Here is an 18,415-nt window from a genome sequence, read left to right as displayed (position 1 = left end):
CACTTCTATCCACCTCTATCACATTGAGTAAACACCAGTGGGTTCCCTCCATTTTACCCCTCTGTACATAAAAGCTCATCTCTGTCTGATACAGACCCTGTTTCAGGAAAAATGCAGGGGAAAGAAAAGAGGCCTCCAGACTTCCTTGTAAAATAAATGAATGCACCTCATCCACCTAACTGACACACTTATGGGCCTGGATTCATGTCTCTTTAGCTTTGATTTCCAAATAAAGGCCTGTGCTGCTTCTTGTCCTCACAAACACAGTTTGGGGTGCAATGATGCGCAATTGCTAAAGTCAACCAACACAACAAACCAATTCTCTTAGATTATACTCATTAGCCAACATTTGGCAAGCAGGTTAGTAAATTAGTTAAGCCTTCCTCAACTATGCATACTGAAAATATAAATACATTGGGTAATAAGATGTAATTCCTCATCAATATAATCCTCATTTCATATTCCCTAACGTTTCACCTGTTCCATACGGAACTATTTGACCATCACAATTGATTCGTATCTCCAGGGCCTAAAGGTTAATTCAGCTGAGCTGCTATCGTCTTCTTTTTCGATGATTGACGGCGGAGAGCAGAAGCTAATGGGATGGCCGGCTCATTGGGATAACAGACCTATTAGATCGGCAGCCGCGTTAAGCTCGGGGACTCATTGAGATAATGAAAATATTTTTTCACAACTGCCAAGCACCTTGTTCAGATTCATACAAGTTGGACACAATTCCAAACGATTACCCTATCAACCTGCTTCAGCAAAAATCTAAGTGCAAGTAAAATACACTTCAGGGGCTTAAAGGAACATCGCCTCGTGATCTTTAATCAAAAATTTTGAACTATTTGCTCAGCCAGAAGCTTACGAATGCAATTAACAAAACTTGTCAGAACATTTTTTAACCTGTTGCATCTGTGACAACACGTAACCTGGCAAAGCATCGTGTGACAGGAAGCAACAAGCAAAAAGGAGAAAGGAACTTACTGCAGCTCAGTGTGCTGTCTGTTTGGGAATGGGACGCGGGAATATCCCAGAAACTGTTCTCCCAGTCGAGGACGTTGCCTGGAACGTCGCAGGTGAGCTCCGTGAGCTGCGTTCTGCTCATGGCGTAATCCCACAGCCGAAAGTTGTACAGGTCGCCGTCGATGCTGTCGCGGTCCCCCCCCAGACTGAAAACCCCCTCGCCGACCAGCGTCTCCAGCTTGGAGTCCGTGCACGACGTGGTTCTGTAGCCGTTGGAGTACATGTTCACCCGCCCCGACGTGCTGGTCCAGGTGAAGCAGAAGCTCTTCATGGTCGCCGTGAAGTCGCTCTGGTTGAGGATGGTGCCTAGGCCGCACTGCACGGAGTTGATGCCCAGGGCCATCTCCGCCCCGTGCATCCCGAAGACGAGGACGTCGCTGCCGCCGCTCGTGTAAGAGAATATCTTTTCGGTGCTCCTCTGCTTGTGCCGGGCGATCTCGAAGCAAACGGTGAACATCTGAAGGGACGGAATGGTAACCAGGGACGAGGCCTGTATGGCCTGCCCGACGCCTTGAGGTATCCTTACCTTCTGGTTCCTCAGTGCCACGGCAACTGTACAAGTGACAAAAGACGAGAGTCAGGTACCTCGGAATTCGGCAGCTGCACAGTAGGGGTGGAAATTAAGATGACAAATTTTCATATCGTGGAAGACACACACTTACCTCTAATTTTATACTTACTTGCTATTTCTGACTAGGCCTACTAACTTTTCATTCCTACTTACTTCATTTCATTTCATTCAGACTTGGCTACTGTTGTCTAAAGTTAGATTTTCCACAAAAAAGACCATTCAAGCAAACCGTAACAATGCATGCTTGTAATATTCACATTTGTTTTAGTGAATCGGCTGTTTGAAAGGTCAAGTGTAACATCATAAAACACATCCACGGACCAGCATCTCCTTCTCCAAACTCGATGGGAGACTGGATATGTAGCTGTGTAATTTTTATGAGGAGCACGTTTTTGTCATTTTCTGGGTGATATCCCATGCAGTACTCTGACACTGGATTTGGTGTCTGATGTATCCCTCCTTGATATCTCCTAATTGGCTTCTTCAGTCATCCCTAAATCAAATGAGTTCAGTAACCACTTGGCCACTGCCAATTTTTCTCTGGTCTTGGGACTTCATCGTTAAGTTATACTGCACACATTGTAGCACTACTGTAAAAAAAAAAAGGCACGGATATTTATATCTGCTGACACGGTTCTTTTAATGCAGCTAAAATTCAGTTTGCTGGGCTGTTGATGTTGGCCATCACATCCACTGAGCGACAGCCAATTTACAATGGAAAAATTCCACTCGGGTCTCAAGCAGTATCACAGTTTGACACTGTTGAGACTGCCATTGTTCAGTGTTGCTAGTGATCTTAGTGATGCTGAACTAAGATTCGGTTTTACAAGGGTTGTGGAAATGCCAAAACAAGGCGTACCACAAATATGCAACTGGAGCTTGTGATGTTAGCTGGAGATGTTGGGCTAGCGAGTACGGGTTCTGTTGCCATTGTAGGCCAAGATCCATTCAGATGGATCTGACACGGCGAACTAAATCCCACAAGGACAATGAACTACGGGAGCTGAAGACGAGCGTTTTCGACGTGTGAGAATTATGTTTCAAAGGAACCGTTAATAATTTAGTCACAAAGTGAACTACAGTAATCAAACGAGGCTTGGCAGCTCCATCTGAACCAATTTATCGGGTGGGAGAGTTAAATGGAACACTGAGAACATCCAAAGAAAACGATTATATCCTGGACTCAAATGACTGCATCATATCCAAAAAAGGCTTCGATAATTTCTGCGCATGCTTTACTAAACTGTGACCACAAATGATCTTAGCTTTTGAAATCTGTGAGCATGACGTTGGACCTCTCAATTTTGATGTCCTTTCAGGGGCTCTGTAGAACAGATACTTTAAACTTTATCCTATATAAACAGGTAATTATTTTCTTATAGCACATGCCATATGCTGTTCCAGTACAAAATCTCTGTGGAGAGTGTTCTGGGCACTGCAAATGTTCCACGATGTTGCAGATAATATCAGTTATGATGTGATGGAAATCAATGCACAGTGGTAATCATGATCATTACTAAAATCTCCCCGAAAACCAGATTTCCTGGCCGGATTTGAAATTTTGCCACACACAGAGTGGATTGCTTGTCTGAAAGAGGCTCTGCTTTTCGCAGCACGCTGTCCCGTAGCAGTTCCCGTAGCAGTTCCCGTAAAACTGATGTACAGATTTTGAAAATCTTAATTAATACTCTGGACAGTCCGAGTACAATTTCCTCTGCGTTGTTTGGAGTTCGGCTCTGTCGAATCGGACCTCTGAAAGAGCTTTACTGACTTTTACCTCTTTCAAAAGGACCCTTGATGGATTACGAAACAGTTGTCAAGAGTTAGGATTTAAGGGGGCAGGCTAATGAAATGTGCTTTCTTTGAAGGCTGGATTTACAGGTATTGACCAGATGTGGCCATGGGCAGTGTATTAAATTTCTTTTGAAATAACACAGAGAAAAGACATCGGTCTTACTCAGAAGCAGGTACACAAGAATTGTTCCGATCTTTTCTCTTTTTACTTCTTTTTTCCATTTGAAAATTGAAAAAAAAAAAAAAATCTGTAGGCAATGCAACTTAGATACTACCTACAAACCTTCTCCGAAAGCAAAAACAACAGAGGTTTTCAGGTAATTTTAAAAATGCAAAAAAAAAAAAAAAAAATTTTAAATTTACATTCGCTTATAAATTATATTCACAAAAAAGCCTAAAAGCAAAAAGACACTTACTTTTTTATTAATGTTACTTTTCTCCGGTTTATAAAAAGCTACCGAGAGCAAAGGACACCAGAGAGAAAGGTATGATGTTCTTTAATGCATAGAACTGAAGCTGAAGCAATCTGGCAAGCGTCACCAGCCGTGTTACTCAGAAAACAATGGAAAGCTCATGATATGATCATTAGTGAAAAAGATGGTGGCAGAGATGTAATGCTTTGTGCTCAAAAAACGATTTTTTGGTTGTTGTGAAGGACTGCTTTCTTTTGTAGTAGCATTTGGGGCATTTCATAAAACAACACAAACACGCAAACAAACAAAAAGATAAACAAATTTTCAGCACCACCCCCTCTCAACACCCCCACAGAAAAGGGGATTTAAATTATAAAAATTGATAAATCAGATATATAATAACATATGACAAACAGTAGCAAATAATAATAATAATAATAATAACACAAAAAAAGATATAAAAAAGGGCCCACTTTTCAACATACCTTGCCTATAAGTGATATTGAAGCCTTTCTTTTGGATGCTAAAGTCTGAGCTAAAGAGCAGCTCCATCACGTTTCCGGTGGAGTTGAGGGTGAGCCCGTGCGCGGTGATGCCGCAGAACTTGACGTCGCTGCTGCCGGTGCTCACGACGACCCGGTCGTAGATGCACCCCAGGGCCTCCTCCAGCTCAAAGTCCGCAAAGGTCAACTGCACAATGAATCCCGCCGGGGCCCGCAGCGTCCACCTGCAGGCCAGGCTTTTTGGGTAGTCGCCGGGGTAACAGGGGGACGTGAAGGATCCCAGGGGGCTCGTGAACACCTGATTGCAGTCCACCTGACAGCTCAGCACTGCTGAGTCAAAACAGCACATTTCACCTTGTGAACTGGAGACTGGTTTCGGGGGGATTTTTAAGCATGCAGGACAGTGAGGAGGACAGCAGGGGGCAAGGGTAGTAGTCGTGACAGTGCACAGGTAGGTTGCCAGGACAGGCAGAGGTCAAAGGTCAGGGAACATTATCAGCCTTAGATGGGGAGGTTGAAAGGTAGCAAAAGATAGCTGCCATCGGCCAAGATAAAGTCTTTTCACTGGGCAAAGCGAAGGCATTTGTTTCTGAGGATCAATTTATCTGAAGTGAAGAACGATATGTAAGTACGCAGCCGAAAAGTGTGAGACCTGAGTTTGGAGGGAAAAAAAAGGGCAGTATTTTAAAAAGCTGGTCCTGGGCTCTAAAGGTAACTTGAAGAGTCCTCGCCGTGTACCGCTTTAACGAGCGCAGGAGAACAGTCGCCGCTCGGAAAACAATGAGCCCTGTTAATCCAGGCCAGCGTCAAACCGGAGCCAAAACCACAGCAAACGCTGGAGTCGAGCAGAAAAGTCCCAGAGAGAAATCTCGCCGAACGCCAATTATTTTGTCAGGGGGGCATTCTTGATTGATGTCCAACAGAAATTACAAGGCAGTTTATTTCGCTAAGTATAAACAAAAATTAAATAAGATGCCAGAGCAGTGCTTCTAAAGTGCGGGTTTGCAAAACTGCAGTCACGTAATGGTTACAAAACAGCTTTCGCCACTAATTTATTTTCATTTCTCAGATGAAGGTAAACTTGGACCTGAAGTACGGGTGTTTTCCTTTCGTAAAGAACTAGCAACAACAAAATTTTAAACATTTGGGGGAAAAAAACAGTAAATAAATTATTGTTTCCAGGTAGTGATACGCATTGTTCACGTTTAACCCCCCCGATTAACTTTGACTTTGTCACCAGTCTCCGACAAACTCATACACAGGAAGAATAGAAAATAAGTTTAGCCACTTCAAACACACAGAATCAAAGTAAAGACAGAGTAAGGGCAGAGAAAATGTATACCTGGCTAGCCGGCGAAACCTGGGGTACTCCCAAGATTTAATCTTACTTGAGAGTTTTTTCTCACCACTCTTTGAGTGTTTGGTCTGCCCACTTTTTTGTAACCTCATTTGCTGGATTTTTGGGGGTCCGGGCTTGGCCTTGCACAACCTTTCCTATTCCCTGTTTTTCCGTAGCGTCTTTGTGACAGTGTCACGATAAAAAAAAAAATCTAACTGCATCTAATTGAACCGGATAAAATTCCACCCTTTTGAGAACTTTGGGATCCAAGCCTTAGAATAAAACCAAGGCTGCTCATTACGAACCACATGAGAATGTCCATTTGTGGCTTATCGCTTGACGGTCAGCCAGATTGCCCTCCCTGTAGGAAACTGTAGTAACTGGACGATTTGTATACAGGCAGATGAGGCAGGGATGAGGTTTCAGACTCATGCAATTAGGTGCGTTCACACCAAATATTGCACTCAAGTCATGCACATGCACTGAGCTAGTGAAACACTCAGGTCAAAAATTCATGAGCGGCTCAGTGCAAGAAAAGTACACTTTAAAGTCAAAGGACCAACATTAATGCAAATATTGTCTTATACTTCATATTTTAAAAGGACTGCAAACAATGGAAAGGCAGCCTTTGTACACATTTCCCTTAATGTGTAATCAGCATTCATTTCAGGTGCTTGCATGCATATTGCATGAAGGAGCAGTCATCGAACTTGGACGGCATTTTACTCTGCCAGCCATGCATGTCTCTCCTAAACCAAAGAGACTATCAAATTCCGTGGTTCGTGCTTTTCTGCGATAGCTGCATTTTTCATGAATGGAGACTAGAAAAAATACAGCAACAAGGCCTGCATTGTGGCTTATATTCGAAAACTTTTTATTTTTCTTCCTAAGGGGATACCTTCAAATTTTTATCATATAAACTCTCTTTAGATACCATAGACATATCGACAGTAGTGTCTAGGTTCACCCACAGGGGGTACTCAAACACATGAGGTACTCCTGAAATATTAAAACGTGCCGCACCCAAAAGGTGGCCCCACCCACCCTGATGTCAATACGGTTCACTTGTGGTGGGAAGTGCAGGAGAAGTACATGATTCATGCCAAACTCAACTGCTCATGATCTGCTTCATATTGCTTCTACAGTGGGTGTAAGCATTGAGTGGTAAATTAATTCTGCACACATATTGTACAAAGATTTCCCAGCCCAGTGAAGTGTTTATTATTTATGTTTTATAATGATCAAAGATTACAGTGACTATGATGGACAAAGAACATGGAAAAGGTAGCAAGAACATTATCAACAAAAACGTTTCGTTATCAACAAGCAAGTAATATTTGATACTGTTTAGATGTGTGCTTTGAACCAACAAACTTGAAACTCGGAACCACATCTGCGGAACATATTACAGTGTGTATATGACTTAATAAATACACAGTACAAGCCCAAAGAAGTCAACCGAGGTGAATTGTTTTTTCGTTTCCTTTAATCATGTATGCTGACAAATATTGCCGACTCAGACTAGCAGCAAGTACAAGATACATAGGGCTCTTACTACATCCTTGACATAGGGAATATCAAACAGAACCCACTGGCCTATTTAAAATGAAAAAATAAGGGTTTCCTTCCCATTGCTCAAAAGCCTCTCTCCCCAAGCGGAACTGTAGTGATAGTATTCGGAAATCCTTTTGATTCATTTAAAGCGGCTCAGTGGAGGCTGAAAGCTTCATTCAACCGGCTCTCGCAGTCGTGCAACCGAAACACACGTTTGGGAGTACTGTCACTGCTCTTAACAGAACGCGCATTCTGGGGGAATGAGGGGCTTAAAAACAGAGGGTATGACTCAAGTCATTTTTTAAATGCAAATTAGCAATGTGTACATTATATAACTAGGATTATAGGAGTTTTAAAGAGTTAGAGAACATTCAAACAACCTTTTATGCTTGGCAATGACTTGAAGAACTGCTCTGGTTGTACTTTCCACAGGTATCATACACAGTACCTGATCCCAGAATCACACAAACACACACACACACACACACACACAAATGCATATATGCATACATACATGCATATACACACATCCAGTTTAGATGAATTCATACCAATTAGTATAGTTGCTAGTGGAGAAATGCTTCTCAGTGCACATGCTACTGTGATTCCCATCAACGGGACAGATGTAGAAATGCTTTTATTTCTGAATATGTCCTATATTTGAACAGAACGACTGTGCCAGCATGTTTTAGATTGCGCCAACTAAGCAATCACAACTCAACAGAAGACACCCTGTGATATGCAATGTGTGTTCAGAGACCACAGTTACTGAACTTGCTATGGCAAAAGTGTGAGCTGGTTTCTGGGAACAATTCTTACAAATAGAGGAGTACAATAGTTGAATGATGTTCCCTTCAGATTCTCCATGCCATACATTTAAATGAGTCTTATATAAATGGAACTAAATCTACATTGCACTGTAATTTTGGATAGAGGCTAAATGCTTCAGGGTATTAATACAACAGTCGCTGTTAATTACACTTAAAAAGTGCAATGTGTTTCACATGCCGATGCAATTTTAAATCTATGCTAATTATCAAGGTGTTCATATTCTAATTTGATATTTAGTTTGCTACTGTTGCTACAAACAATAGATTTTGACAACACTGACAAAAGAAAAATCTTCTTAGATCTTTATACTTGCTTACAAATATATACCATAACAAGAAACCGTGTGAGTAGCCATTATCTGTTTGGATTCAGGTCAAACATGGTCCACTTGAACGTTTTCTTTGGGTACGTGTGCAGTCAACACACGACATGTTGACATATACCTTGACATTGCTGTTTACCTTGACAGGGATAACGGAAGTAAGCTCACCTGTCCAAACTGACTGGTGTGTTATGAGGGAAGGTTCAGGTTTCATTGCTTGTTTTCTCTGAAGCTTTGTGCATGTTTAGAAACATGCGTGAGTGTTTCAGGTTTTCTGGTGCTTTCGATTACAACACCAAGTGATGATTTAGTGTTTCATGTGATGCAGATTTGTAGTTTTGATTGTTGAACACTTCTTTGGATTTCTGTTGAATGTAAAGTCACTCACAGGTGCCTGACAGTTGTGAAAACAGTCTTATTGACAAACTACCAGGGAAAGTATGGGAAAAGGCATCTATTTGCACTGCAACTTGTTTTGTTTTCATATTTTTGCTCAGCTCTAGAACAAACTTCATCCTCATAACAAAAACAGAGGACACCAGCTGAAGTGTGAGGTGCGTTGTCTGGTCGGGTCATAAGCGAAGGATCTCCCACAGGCAGGGTCAATGCACTGTGTCCCTGTCCTGGGTTGCTCCTCATTTTGTTTTGGGTTTTCTTCTGTCTACACACAACACATTCGGTAGCTTGGGCCGTACCCATTCAGTCGCTGTAGCGGTTACTTTTAGCTACATGTTTTGTACACATGTTTTGAACAATAACAATACACTTAGTAATAGGCTTTATTTTTTTTTTTTAAGAGTTCTTTTTAAGAGAGTTCATTGTTGAAGTACTGACTGATTCAGAGATGCAGTGCAAACCAGGAGAAGCCAGATTTGAGCATTTTCATTGCTATTTTACAGCATTGTTGCACTAAAATGTTCCATATTTGGCCACCAGTAAGCCAATCCATTCATGTTTCTCCAGTGAATTGTGTGCCTCTACACAATAGCCTTTCACAAAATACGTTTACTAAACAAACAGTGCTTTGAAAAGGCATTTCAGTCTCACTGTTTTGACCATGGATAATGGACCATTCCACATCCCACATGCTTAAAAGGTGTTAATTAAATCCCAAACAGCACTAATGCAATGCAACCTGCATCATCTAATTAAGTCATGTTATTGTAAATGTGCCACGTGCTTATGGGTATTAGTAATTCCAGGTCTCTCACATGGCTCTCCGTCTTTAGTTCAAATTCTGCAGCATTCAAACTACACAACTACAGAAAATACTTGCGATGCGTCATGTGCATGAACATGCTAACTTCCAGAGCCACAGTTGGCTAAAGGACTGGGGCTAACCAACAGTGCACAGAAAAGATTGCAGTTGGTCTTCTCAGACGTTTAAAAATACTTAACTGAAACTCACGCAATTAAAAGGTGGCAATTTCCTAATTCCCGCCAAGGATGACAGAATGCTCTAAGCTGAGGATTTCAATAAACAGGTAACTGGATCGATGTTTGACGCATTCAGGCATGTTTGCGGACGAGGATGAAGTCATTATTGGACGGAATCGTGCTGGTTGAATAGCCCGCTGTTTAACAAAGTGCCCAACGCTGTCAGCCAGAGCTGCAGTACCCTGGAAAGCAAACAACACACCAAATGACGTCCCAAGAGACATGCAAACCCTTGTCTTCTGGCATAAGTCTGCCCTTCTTGTTTACTGCTAACCCACATCTGAATTCAGTCCACAGGGACATTGCACACTGTTTCGTTCAAGCTCCACATCGATTTCCTTCGCATTACTCCAATGAATTATTTGTTAATCAGAGCAATTCAGCTCGATCATTAATGGAGAGGAGCTAAAGTATATGCATAAGTCTGACTCGTCGATATATGGTCTTCCTCACATTTGTATCTCCTGGTAAATAATGAATGTTATCTCAAGCATGGCATTTGCATTTTTAAAATGATCGAAACACAACCCTAGATAAAATCAACATTTGTCTTTAAAAATGATTTACAAAAAAAAATTGAAATTGAATTTATTTTTCCCTGCACAAACACACTTTAGCAAGTTAATTTTAATGATTGATAAACCTGCCTGTAAAGGGAAAACAATCACTTTCTTTTAATTGTCTGCCACAAAAAAAAAACTGGAGTCCAGACCACAGTCAAAGGCGAGCACATAACCGATATTGCAAAATAGTTGCTTGAAAGGTTAACCAATGGTATTTAGAAAGCTGTAAATCTGAGCAGCATGGCTAGAAATGTGAGAGTCAGTAGAACCCCCCCCCCCCTCGCTGCCCCCCCTCCCTCGCCCCCCCGGCGTGGCTCAGTCAGATGCTCCTTTCAGAAACAGGCGCAGCGGTGGGCTGGTGCCAGGAAATGGAATGCCAAACACGCCAGAGTGACTCAGGTAATAACCGATACCTCATATCTAAATATGTCACTTTCGGGGTCGGTGACATCAAAGCGGGGGCTTTGATCCGCTCCTCCACGCACCTGCATTGGCGGCCCACCTGGGCCCGCCCTGGCCAGCCCCGCCCATCTTTCAGGACTGATTTAATTGCATGCGTCACTCAGAGACCCCATGACCCTGACCAGGATAAGCGGGTTAGATAAAGGATGGATGGATGGATGGATGGATGGATAGACTCAGGCTTTTAATGACAGAGGAGCCTGCCTTTTAGCACAAGGAACCTGGCACCAGGCACATGATACAATGAATACTTCTGCAAAGTGGGCAGACTTACAAATGCCTGCTTTCTACCAGAGAACTTTCTGTATGATCACGTTTATCCTATTAAGACTTGTGTTCCCATCCTATAACCTTATATTATTATTATTATCATCATCCTATATCCTAATATTATGACAATTTTTTTTATCTTATATAATAATATGGTTATACTGTAATATACAACGAGTCAAATTGCATGAAAAGAGGAAAATATTTTCATTGTTTATACCATGAAAGTGATGAATGAAGCTAATCAATTTAACGTGTTCATTATAGTCATGCTGCGCATTAAAATGATTATAATGTGATTTAAAACTAACCCGTGTTCTGTTCTGCATTACCCACCTCTGGGAACCCACAGTTTCCTGGCAGTAAGTCTCTTATAAGCCAAGTTACATCTGCCAGCGCTGAGAAAGTTTAAACTTGGAACAGCCGGCCAATCTGAACAAATACAAAAAGTGACAGTGTAACATGCGGAAAGCCAAGCTGAAACTGTGGTTGCGTCAACAGGGAACCGAGTTACCGACCTCTTGAATTTGTCATGCTATTTCTCAGCGTTTTCATATAAGTTCCAGTTCACACAACCCACAGATATGTTTAGGCGGCATGTATGACTGTCAACTGTCTGAGCCACTAAGTTACAAAAGCTCATGGCTCCTATGACCTGCTCCTGTAATGCTTTAATGTAGTTTAAACAGCCTGTGGTCTAGCAGGGGTTTGACTGTGAGACTATCAATATCCGCTCAACACAAACTCTTACACTGCGCGGATATCCCAGTGTGCAAAGCAAATGCATCTGTCGCACTGCACTCTAAGTGGCCCAAAATCCCACCGAAGAAAGTTCAAGTAATTTCGTGAACAAAAGTCTTCATTTCATTTTCTTTCTTTCTTTCACTGTGACACATACAACACATTTGGGTTGTGATATCTGGCCCAGTGTCCAAAGGTTGAGAAACACGCCCTTACATTGCTGCTTTGATTACAGTATACTAGGTTCTTTCTCATCATTATTAAAGGTTAAAGTGTGCTGAGATGAACCAGTGCTAGTTCTTGTTTCCCTGTGAATCAGAACACCTCTGTCATCACTATTGTTTCCATCTCTGTTTGACTTTTTGGATTTTGGGTGTTTAAGAAATGGAATATAAATGTTTGTAATGTCATTCATCATGTCTACATCTCAGGGCCCAAACAGTCATGGTAGAGAACACAGTTTACATGGCATCTGCCGCTATTTCCCAGAATTTACAATTCCTCAAATGAAAGTCTCTACACTATGTTACGTCATACTGCAGAAGCATAATGCTGTAATAACAGCGATTTGAAGACGCTGTCTGGCACTATTTTCCTTAAAGACAGAACTTATTTTCGGGGACTGTTGTACGATATTGAATTGAAACAATCCTACTAGCCTTTAAATTTACAATGGTGCGGTTTGGGCAAAAATGAATGTTAGAGTCAAGGAAGCAATAAAATGAAGAAACAGAGAGGTGTAGTGGTGTTAATGACAGAGAAGTGGAAAACATACATGTATAGATTGTAAAGAATGCATTTTTGAAATGAAAGCAATTGCAGTAAACACCAATGCAGACCAAAACATTTTATATACATTTACTATCTGAACATTCTGCAAAATCTTGTGCCAGTTATTGTTGAAAATAAGGTTGCATCAAAGGAATGGTCCTTACCTGATGTCTCTAAGCACACCTGGATTAAGGCAACCAGAAGGACCTTCCGGAACTTCCATCTCCACCATCTACCACTGATGTAAGACATCCTGCAAACCACGGCAACGAAAGACTTCAAAAATCAATTATAATACAGGAACAGTAATGTATGATATGAAAATTTGTAATGACACTGGAAAAACAAAGCAGAAAAATGGCCCTGCTTCAACAATGTTCATGTGTTCTTAAGGTTTGCTTGATCAATATTAATTTGCTACCATATCGAACAAATGTGCCATTCCATATACATAATGCAGTGTAAACATACAACACAAGGATTTTATATGATTGTGTGTTATAAATGTTTGCTGTAATATCATTCTAATATGTCTGTGCACATTCTAACATGGAAATAACTTACACAGACTGACAATGGTAGGAGCACCCAATCACTGATTATGTAATAACTCTCCTATGTCAGTTGTACTTATTTATATACATATTGGGAAAAGAAATGAAAATTTAATTCAAAATAGGTCAGACAATTACAATACAATACAATCAACTACATATTTTGCCCAAGTGGTTGTGGTAACTTCATTATATAGGACTTAAGACAGGGGGGTCACAAACGTTTTGCCCTGGTTCCAAGTCAAACTTAAGGCCCTGGTGACTGTGGTGCATTTAAAGAGGAACAGTGGCCTTCTTAACCACACGTCAGAGGAAAGACTAGAGGAAGTGGTCTTTCAGCTTCAGTTAAAAAGCTGTTTAGCAATAGATGGAGAATGAATCAGCACGCACTATTTCACATCACAGTGAAAATAACTCTGAGCACAAATCATTGTAATGCCACTGGCAAATAAACAACAAAAGCTGTAGGTGGTTCCTGTGCTGACAATTCTGTCACACAATTTTCTGTCAAACCACTACCCAGTTGAGTGCATTAAGCTGCCACTGATAGGCCTAAGACAAAATGAAGTGACACTGTAACATGGCGAATAGGGCGGATGAGCCTGCCAAGTCAGGGGAATCTTTGTTAGTCAGAGGCTGATAGAAGTAAGGCTTCATCTTACACCTTCTTAAAGAAAAGCATTTATCTTAAGTGCATTTTAATAATTGAAACAGTGGAAAAATCCAGCTTTCCAAAGGCAGATGGTCACGAATGGAAAAAAACTCTTGACTGCTGTGTCAACAAAACTCTGAGGCGTGTCTGAGAGAGTCTGCCCTGAGCATCTTCAGATACTGTCTTAGTTTGTTACAGTGACAAAGGATTTGTCCCACACAGTAAAATATCCAGTGTTAATTCAACTCTAACAGACTACACATGAGTCCATTTGGGACCATATGTACTCTTACTATGTAAGAGTTGGTTTGGCACTGAACATTTTACTGTGTACGAATTTGAACAAAAGTATTGCTGAACTGTTTAGAGTGACTACAAAATACAAAATTTTGCAAATATAATAATAGCTCCAAACAAAGAAACACAATTAATATATAACACTTAACTAAAAGAAATGGAAAAAAATGTGCAAAACAGCCTTTCATTCACATAATGTTTTTGGAAAAAAGGTTCATTTTGAGTTATTGACTTGACTCAGTAAGAGTTATACATTCAGAGCTGAAAACATTGACTTGACTCAGTAAGAGTTATATTTTCTGAGCTAGCTTTCAACCCACCTGGGGTTGAGGGCCACCTAAAGACCATAGCTCATATTTTGTAAATCTCAGAGCTGAGATAATGTATGTCTGAGGACCAATGCTACAGTTCCACAGCTGTATTCATTCCAGAGAATATCCAAATAATGGACAGAGTTTCTGAGACAGAATGTCTTCAGCATTATATGGCTATGCCACATTGATTGTTCGCATTCCACACATCTGATGTTTTAAAATGTCATTATTTGAACACAAAAAAGTAAAGAGCTTACATTACCAGCAGACAGTTTGTGATAGTTTGTGATGTGCTGGGCATGCTCATATTTACACTGTGAGTTTGTACCAAGCATACAACCATACAATACAGCTTATATTTTATTTATAGCATTTCCAGGTGTGGTGCAGTGCTCAGTAATAATGTGGTGCGGGTCATAATGACTTAATGGCTCATTAAAGTCAGAACAGCTATGCATTTCCTAATTACAAATGACGCGTTAAATATTGGATTCCTTCTGGCAGAAGGAAAGGGCTGCAAGAAAATAAAAAACAAACAAACATATCATGGAATGGCAAAATGTGTGTTGTGAAAAGATTAAAGCCGTTACAGCATTCGCAGTATAATGAATGTAAAAACTTGGTAGTTCCAGCTCCAGAGAACGGAGCTCATTTTCCATTTTGCTTCATTTAATCACTAACTATGGCTTCATTAACTACCCATCTGCTCTAATTGGAGGCATAGCAAAGTCCCCGGAGAGTGACACAGCATACAGTTTTGAGATTAAATACACCTGAAAATATCCCCACGGCTTCAGTTGTATGGACTCCTGGGGTTTTCTGCAAAGCCACTCCGTGCATTCAAGTCATTACATACTAAATTGGGACGGTTGATTACACTTTCGGGCTCTGATGGCAATATAATGACTCCCATTTGAACCCTGGCACCGTCGACTAAAGATGTGTTGCTCCCTTTGCAGATAGCGGTGTAAACTCCCATTCTCCATATCCCATCAAAGTATTCATTAAGAACAACAAAAAAATTACACCCTCTAAACATCCTGACATCGTTCTGTTTTTCTCATTGAATAATGGATACATGTGGCAGGACTTTACAGGTATTTTTTTCTTCATTTCAATAATCGTGTGTTTTACCGAGGTGGGTCCTGTATGGGAACTTAATTTGGCCAGATATCGAGCAGCCTCTTTTCTTGCAAGAGAAGCATTGAAAGACATCAAAGACAGAGGTCAAAAAGATCACTTACACAGCACTAGAACTACTTAATGTTATGCATGTGGCTGATTATCTGCATAAAGTTACTGAAAAAGAGTCTTACAACTTTCCTATGAGGCCATTTTGAAAATATCAACATTACATATTTTTACAGCTGAAGTGTGCAATGCAAATCTTTTTCCTCACTCTTTTTTAATGCTAATTATTATTTTATTGTTAAGTGCAAATTTAAGACAAATGATGAATGCAATCTTTTCATTCATAAGCATTGGTACATCAAGATTATCCTACAATACATTTTTTGATTTGAGCCTTATACATTTATGGAACCGAGTTGTTCATTAACCTCCAGTATTGTTGCAAATTTATGCAGTTCCTAGAATGACGCAAAAATTGCGCGGGACTGAAGCCTTTTTGCCTAAAATATGTAAATAGGAGTACATAGCAGTCGCAGTGTGGGGTCAGCTCTGTGAGCACTAAACGGGCCACATAAAGAACTCGATTCATCAAAGGGTAAGAATGGGACGATGAAGCATGAAGTCCTCATTGCCTAGCATTTACAATCCCATGCAGCAAATAGGGTGCAACAATCATATCAAACACTGGGATATCTGAAGAAATTACCAAAACGGTTTTCATTCTTTCCCCGACATTCTCCACGTAAGCATCATGGTAATAATTCATATTTATGATGATTAGCCTACTATTGCTGTTCCAAGAGGATTCTCTTCAATAGTAGCTACACTGCCAACACCTGCACTACTTACTGATCCTTCTCAAAAACAGTTTATCACCTCATCACTTTCTTGTTAGTTAACAGTTTTGAGCTACACAGCGATATTGTTATTTTAAGTAGCCGATACAAATTCAGGGCTTGAGCGCCCCGATTGCGCTCATCAGCCGCTTGGAGGAGGTAAACAAACTTCCTTTAAATTATTTATGACATGATTTTACATCTTCTCAGATTTTCTATATCCGAAGAAAATCCACATTTACTTTTTTAATGGGCAGCTGTGACCCAAAGTTTGCACCATTAAGTTTACAGAAGTTATATTGGATGCAAATGCAAAGGATTGTGCAATAGAAATAAGTCATTTTAGTCAATCTTTAATTACCGACGGTAATTAATAAAAAAAGAAGTCTTCCTTAGCCATATGAGGTATTTATTTAATGTTATGCTTGAGATTTACACCACTGCTTTAGGCCAGTATTCGTGGGATTAAAGTTCGCAATTGTTCAGTTTCCAACTTCATGTTCACGAATTAGCTATAGTTGTCTACTTCCGATCTCACTTGAATATACTAGAATGTGACACTGAACCTAATATCCTTTGTTGTGGGTTAACAAAGATGAGAGACAGTTAAACCAAACTGGCATGCACTATATTGTACATTTCCCAAGTAGCCAATCCGAAGTTCATGCACATCCCAGTTTGTCATTGACATACTACCCAAGTCCAGACAAGCGCAAAATGGACGTATGCTACTTTATTTCACGTGGAAATATGTATTTTAAAAAGTCTATAATTATACAATCATTTATAAAACACACAAGATAATTGTTAAATTTTGTAATACTGGTGGTCTACATGGGCCTGATAACACAGAGCCACTAGCTTTTACTATTATAGAAACCTCATGGGTTCGATAATCAAGATAATTAAGACATAACAATTTGGGTTAAATAGTCGGTAAATGTAGCGAATCACTCATTATTGTACATTAATGCACACACATCTTTACGCTTCGTAAATAAAATGAAAACATCTACGGATACTGTAGGGATTCTTAAAATAAAGGCTAATTGTTTGCTCAACAAGTGGTTTGGATGGGTATCGCAAAGGGCTGCAGTTATCAGAAGAGAACACGAAAGACAAAGAAATTCTTAAATTCCATGAAAGTAACTTAACACTACACAAAGGAAGCAAAACGCCTTTTCAACTTACATTCTTTTCTTTTTTTATAGATGTGGCAGCCGGTCCCTTTGAAGAATCATTATCTCTTTCTCTATAAGTCCAAGTGAAGTTTTCGGCTTTTAGAACTTTGGAAACGGACGACACTAACACCCCCAGACTGTCACATAGACGTAGCCTATTCTGCGACTTTATTATTCACTCCCACAATTTGGGAATAAGTAATGAAAAGAATCTTTTCCGCATTTACCAAATAATTGGTCATCCAGTTCTTTTGGTGAACCTGTTGCCGTCAGATAAGATGCTCAATGCTACAACAGACCGATATTTCAGAACAGGAGGCTGTTCAGCACAGCTGGAGGTTGTTCTCTTTCTGGCGCCCCACCCAACAATAACAGCAGTGAAAGTCCCAGGGGTTTAGAAAATGACCTCAAACTATTAAAATCGTGAATAACACAAGTGTTGTTTCTCTTATTATCGCGTCGATTGTTTAAAACAATCATTAGATTTTTTGCGAGATACATCTGGATATGATTATGGTCAGTACTATTCTTGGGAAGTAGTCTACTCCTGAAATTGAGAGAAATTTTATTTTATTCACAATGTTTTTATACATAAATAATTGTGTCAAACCACCACCGACTAGTCGTAATGGAAAACATCGCCTAAGTTACCATGTGAGGGTGTGGTATTAAGCAGTCCGGCCAAAGTAATTTGCTTTCAGTAATAGATCTTCCATGAAGATTAATCTTGGCCGGAAGGATCGGAAACCTATTCGCGTACAGTTGCATGCATATAGTTCGGCATTAAAACTAATAAATATCATACTTTCAATTAAAGTTAATGCTCTTTGAACCACAAACTAAAGCAGAA

At 40.2% G+C, this 18,415-nt stretch overlaps 1 protein-coding gene across 10 annotated transcripts in view; it reads right to left on the bottom strand.

Moving 5' to 3' along the window:
- Positions 1 to 17,935, bottom strand: part of adgrg6 (adhesion G protein-coupled receptor G6) — a 46,269-nt gene extending 28,334 nt beyond the window's left edge. For 5 of the 10 annotated variants that reach the window (XM_035422234.1, XM_035422237.1, XM_035422239.1 and 2 more), the window contains exons 1-4: positions 17,576 to 17,935; positions 12,765 to 12,853; positions 4,293 to 4,640; positions 991 to 1,581 (exon numbers count right to left, since the gene is read on the bottom strand). In XM_035422234.1, coding sequence (XP_035278125.1) covers positions 991 to 1,581; positions 4,293 to 4,640; positions 12,765 to 12,853; positions 17,576 to 17,577 — 1,030 coding nt within the window. In that variant the 5' untranslated portion in view covers positions 17,578 to 17,935. The remainder of the gene's footprint in view (positions 1 to 990; positions 1,582 to 4,292; positions 4,641 to 12,764; positions 12,854 to 17,575) is intronic. The other 5 variants (XM_035422241.1, XM_035422236.1, XM_035422235.1 and 2 more) reach the window with 4 other exon arrangements.
- Positions 17,936 to 18,415: the final 480 nt, after the last annotated feature.

Source organism: Anguilla anguilla, chromosome 6 (genome assembly GCF_013347855.1).
Source record: "Anguilla anguilla isolate fAngAng1 chromosome 6, fAngAng1.pri, whole genome shotgun sequence".
NCBI lineage: Eukaryota > Metazoa > Chordata > Actinopteri > Anguilliformes > Anguillidae > Anguilla > Anguilla anguilla.
The sequence above is the reverse complement of the archived record's forward strand: the minus strand, read 5'-3'. Positions and strand labels throughout refer to the sequence as shown.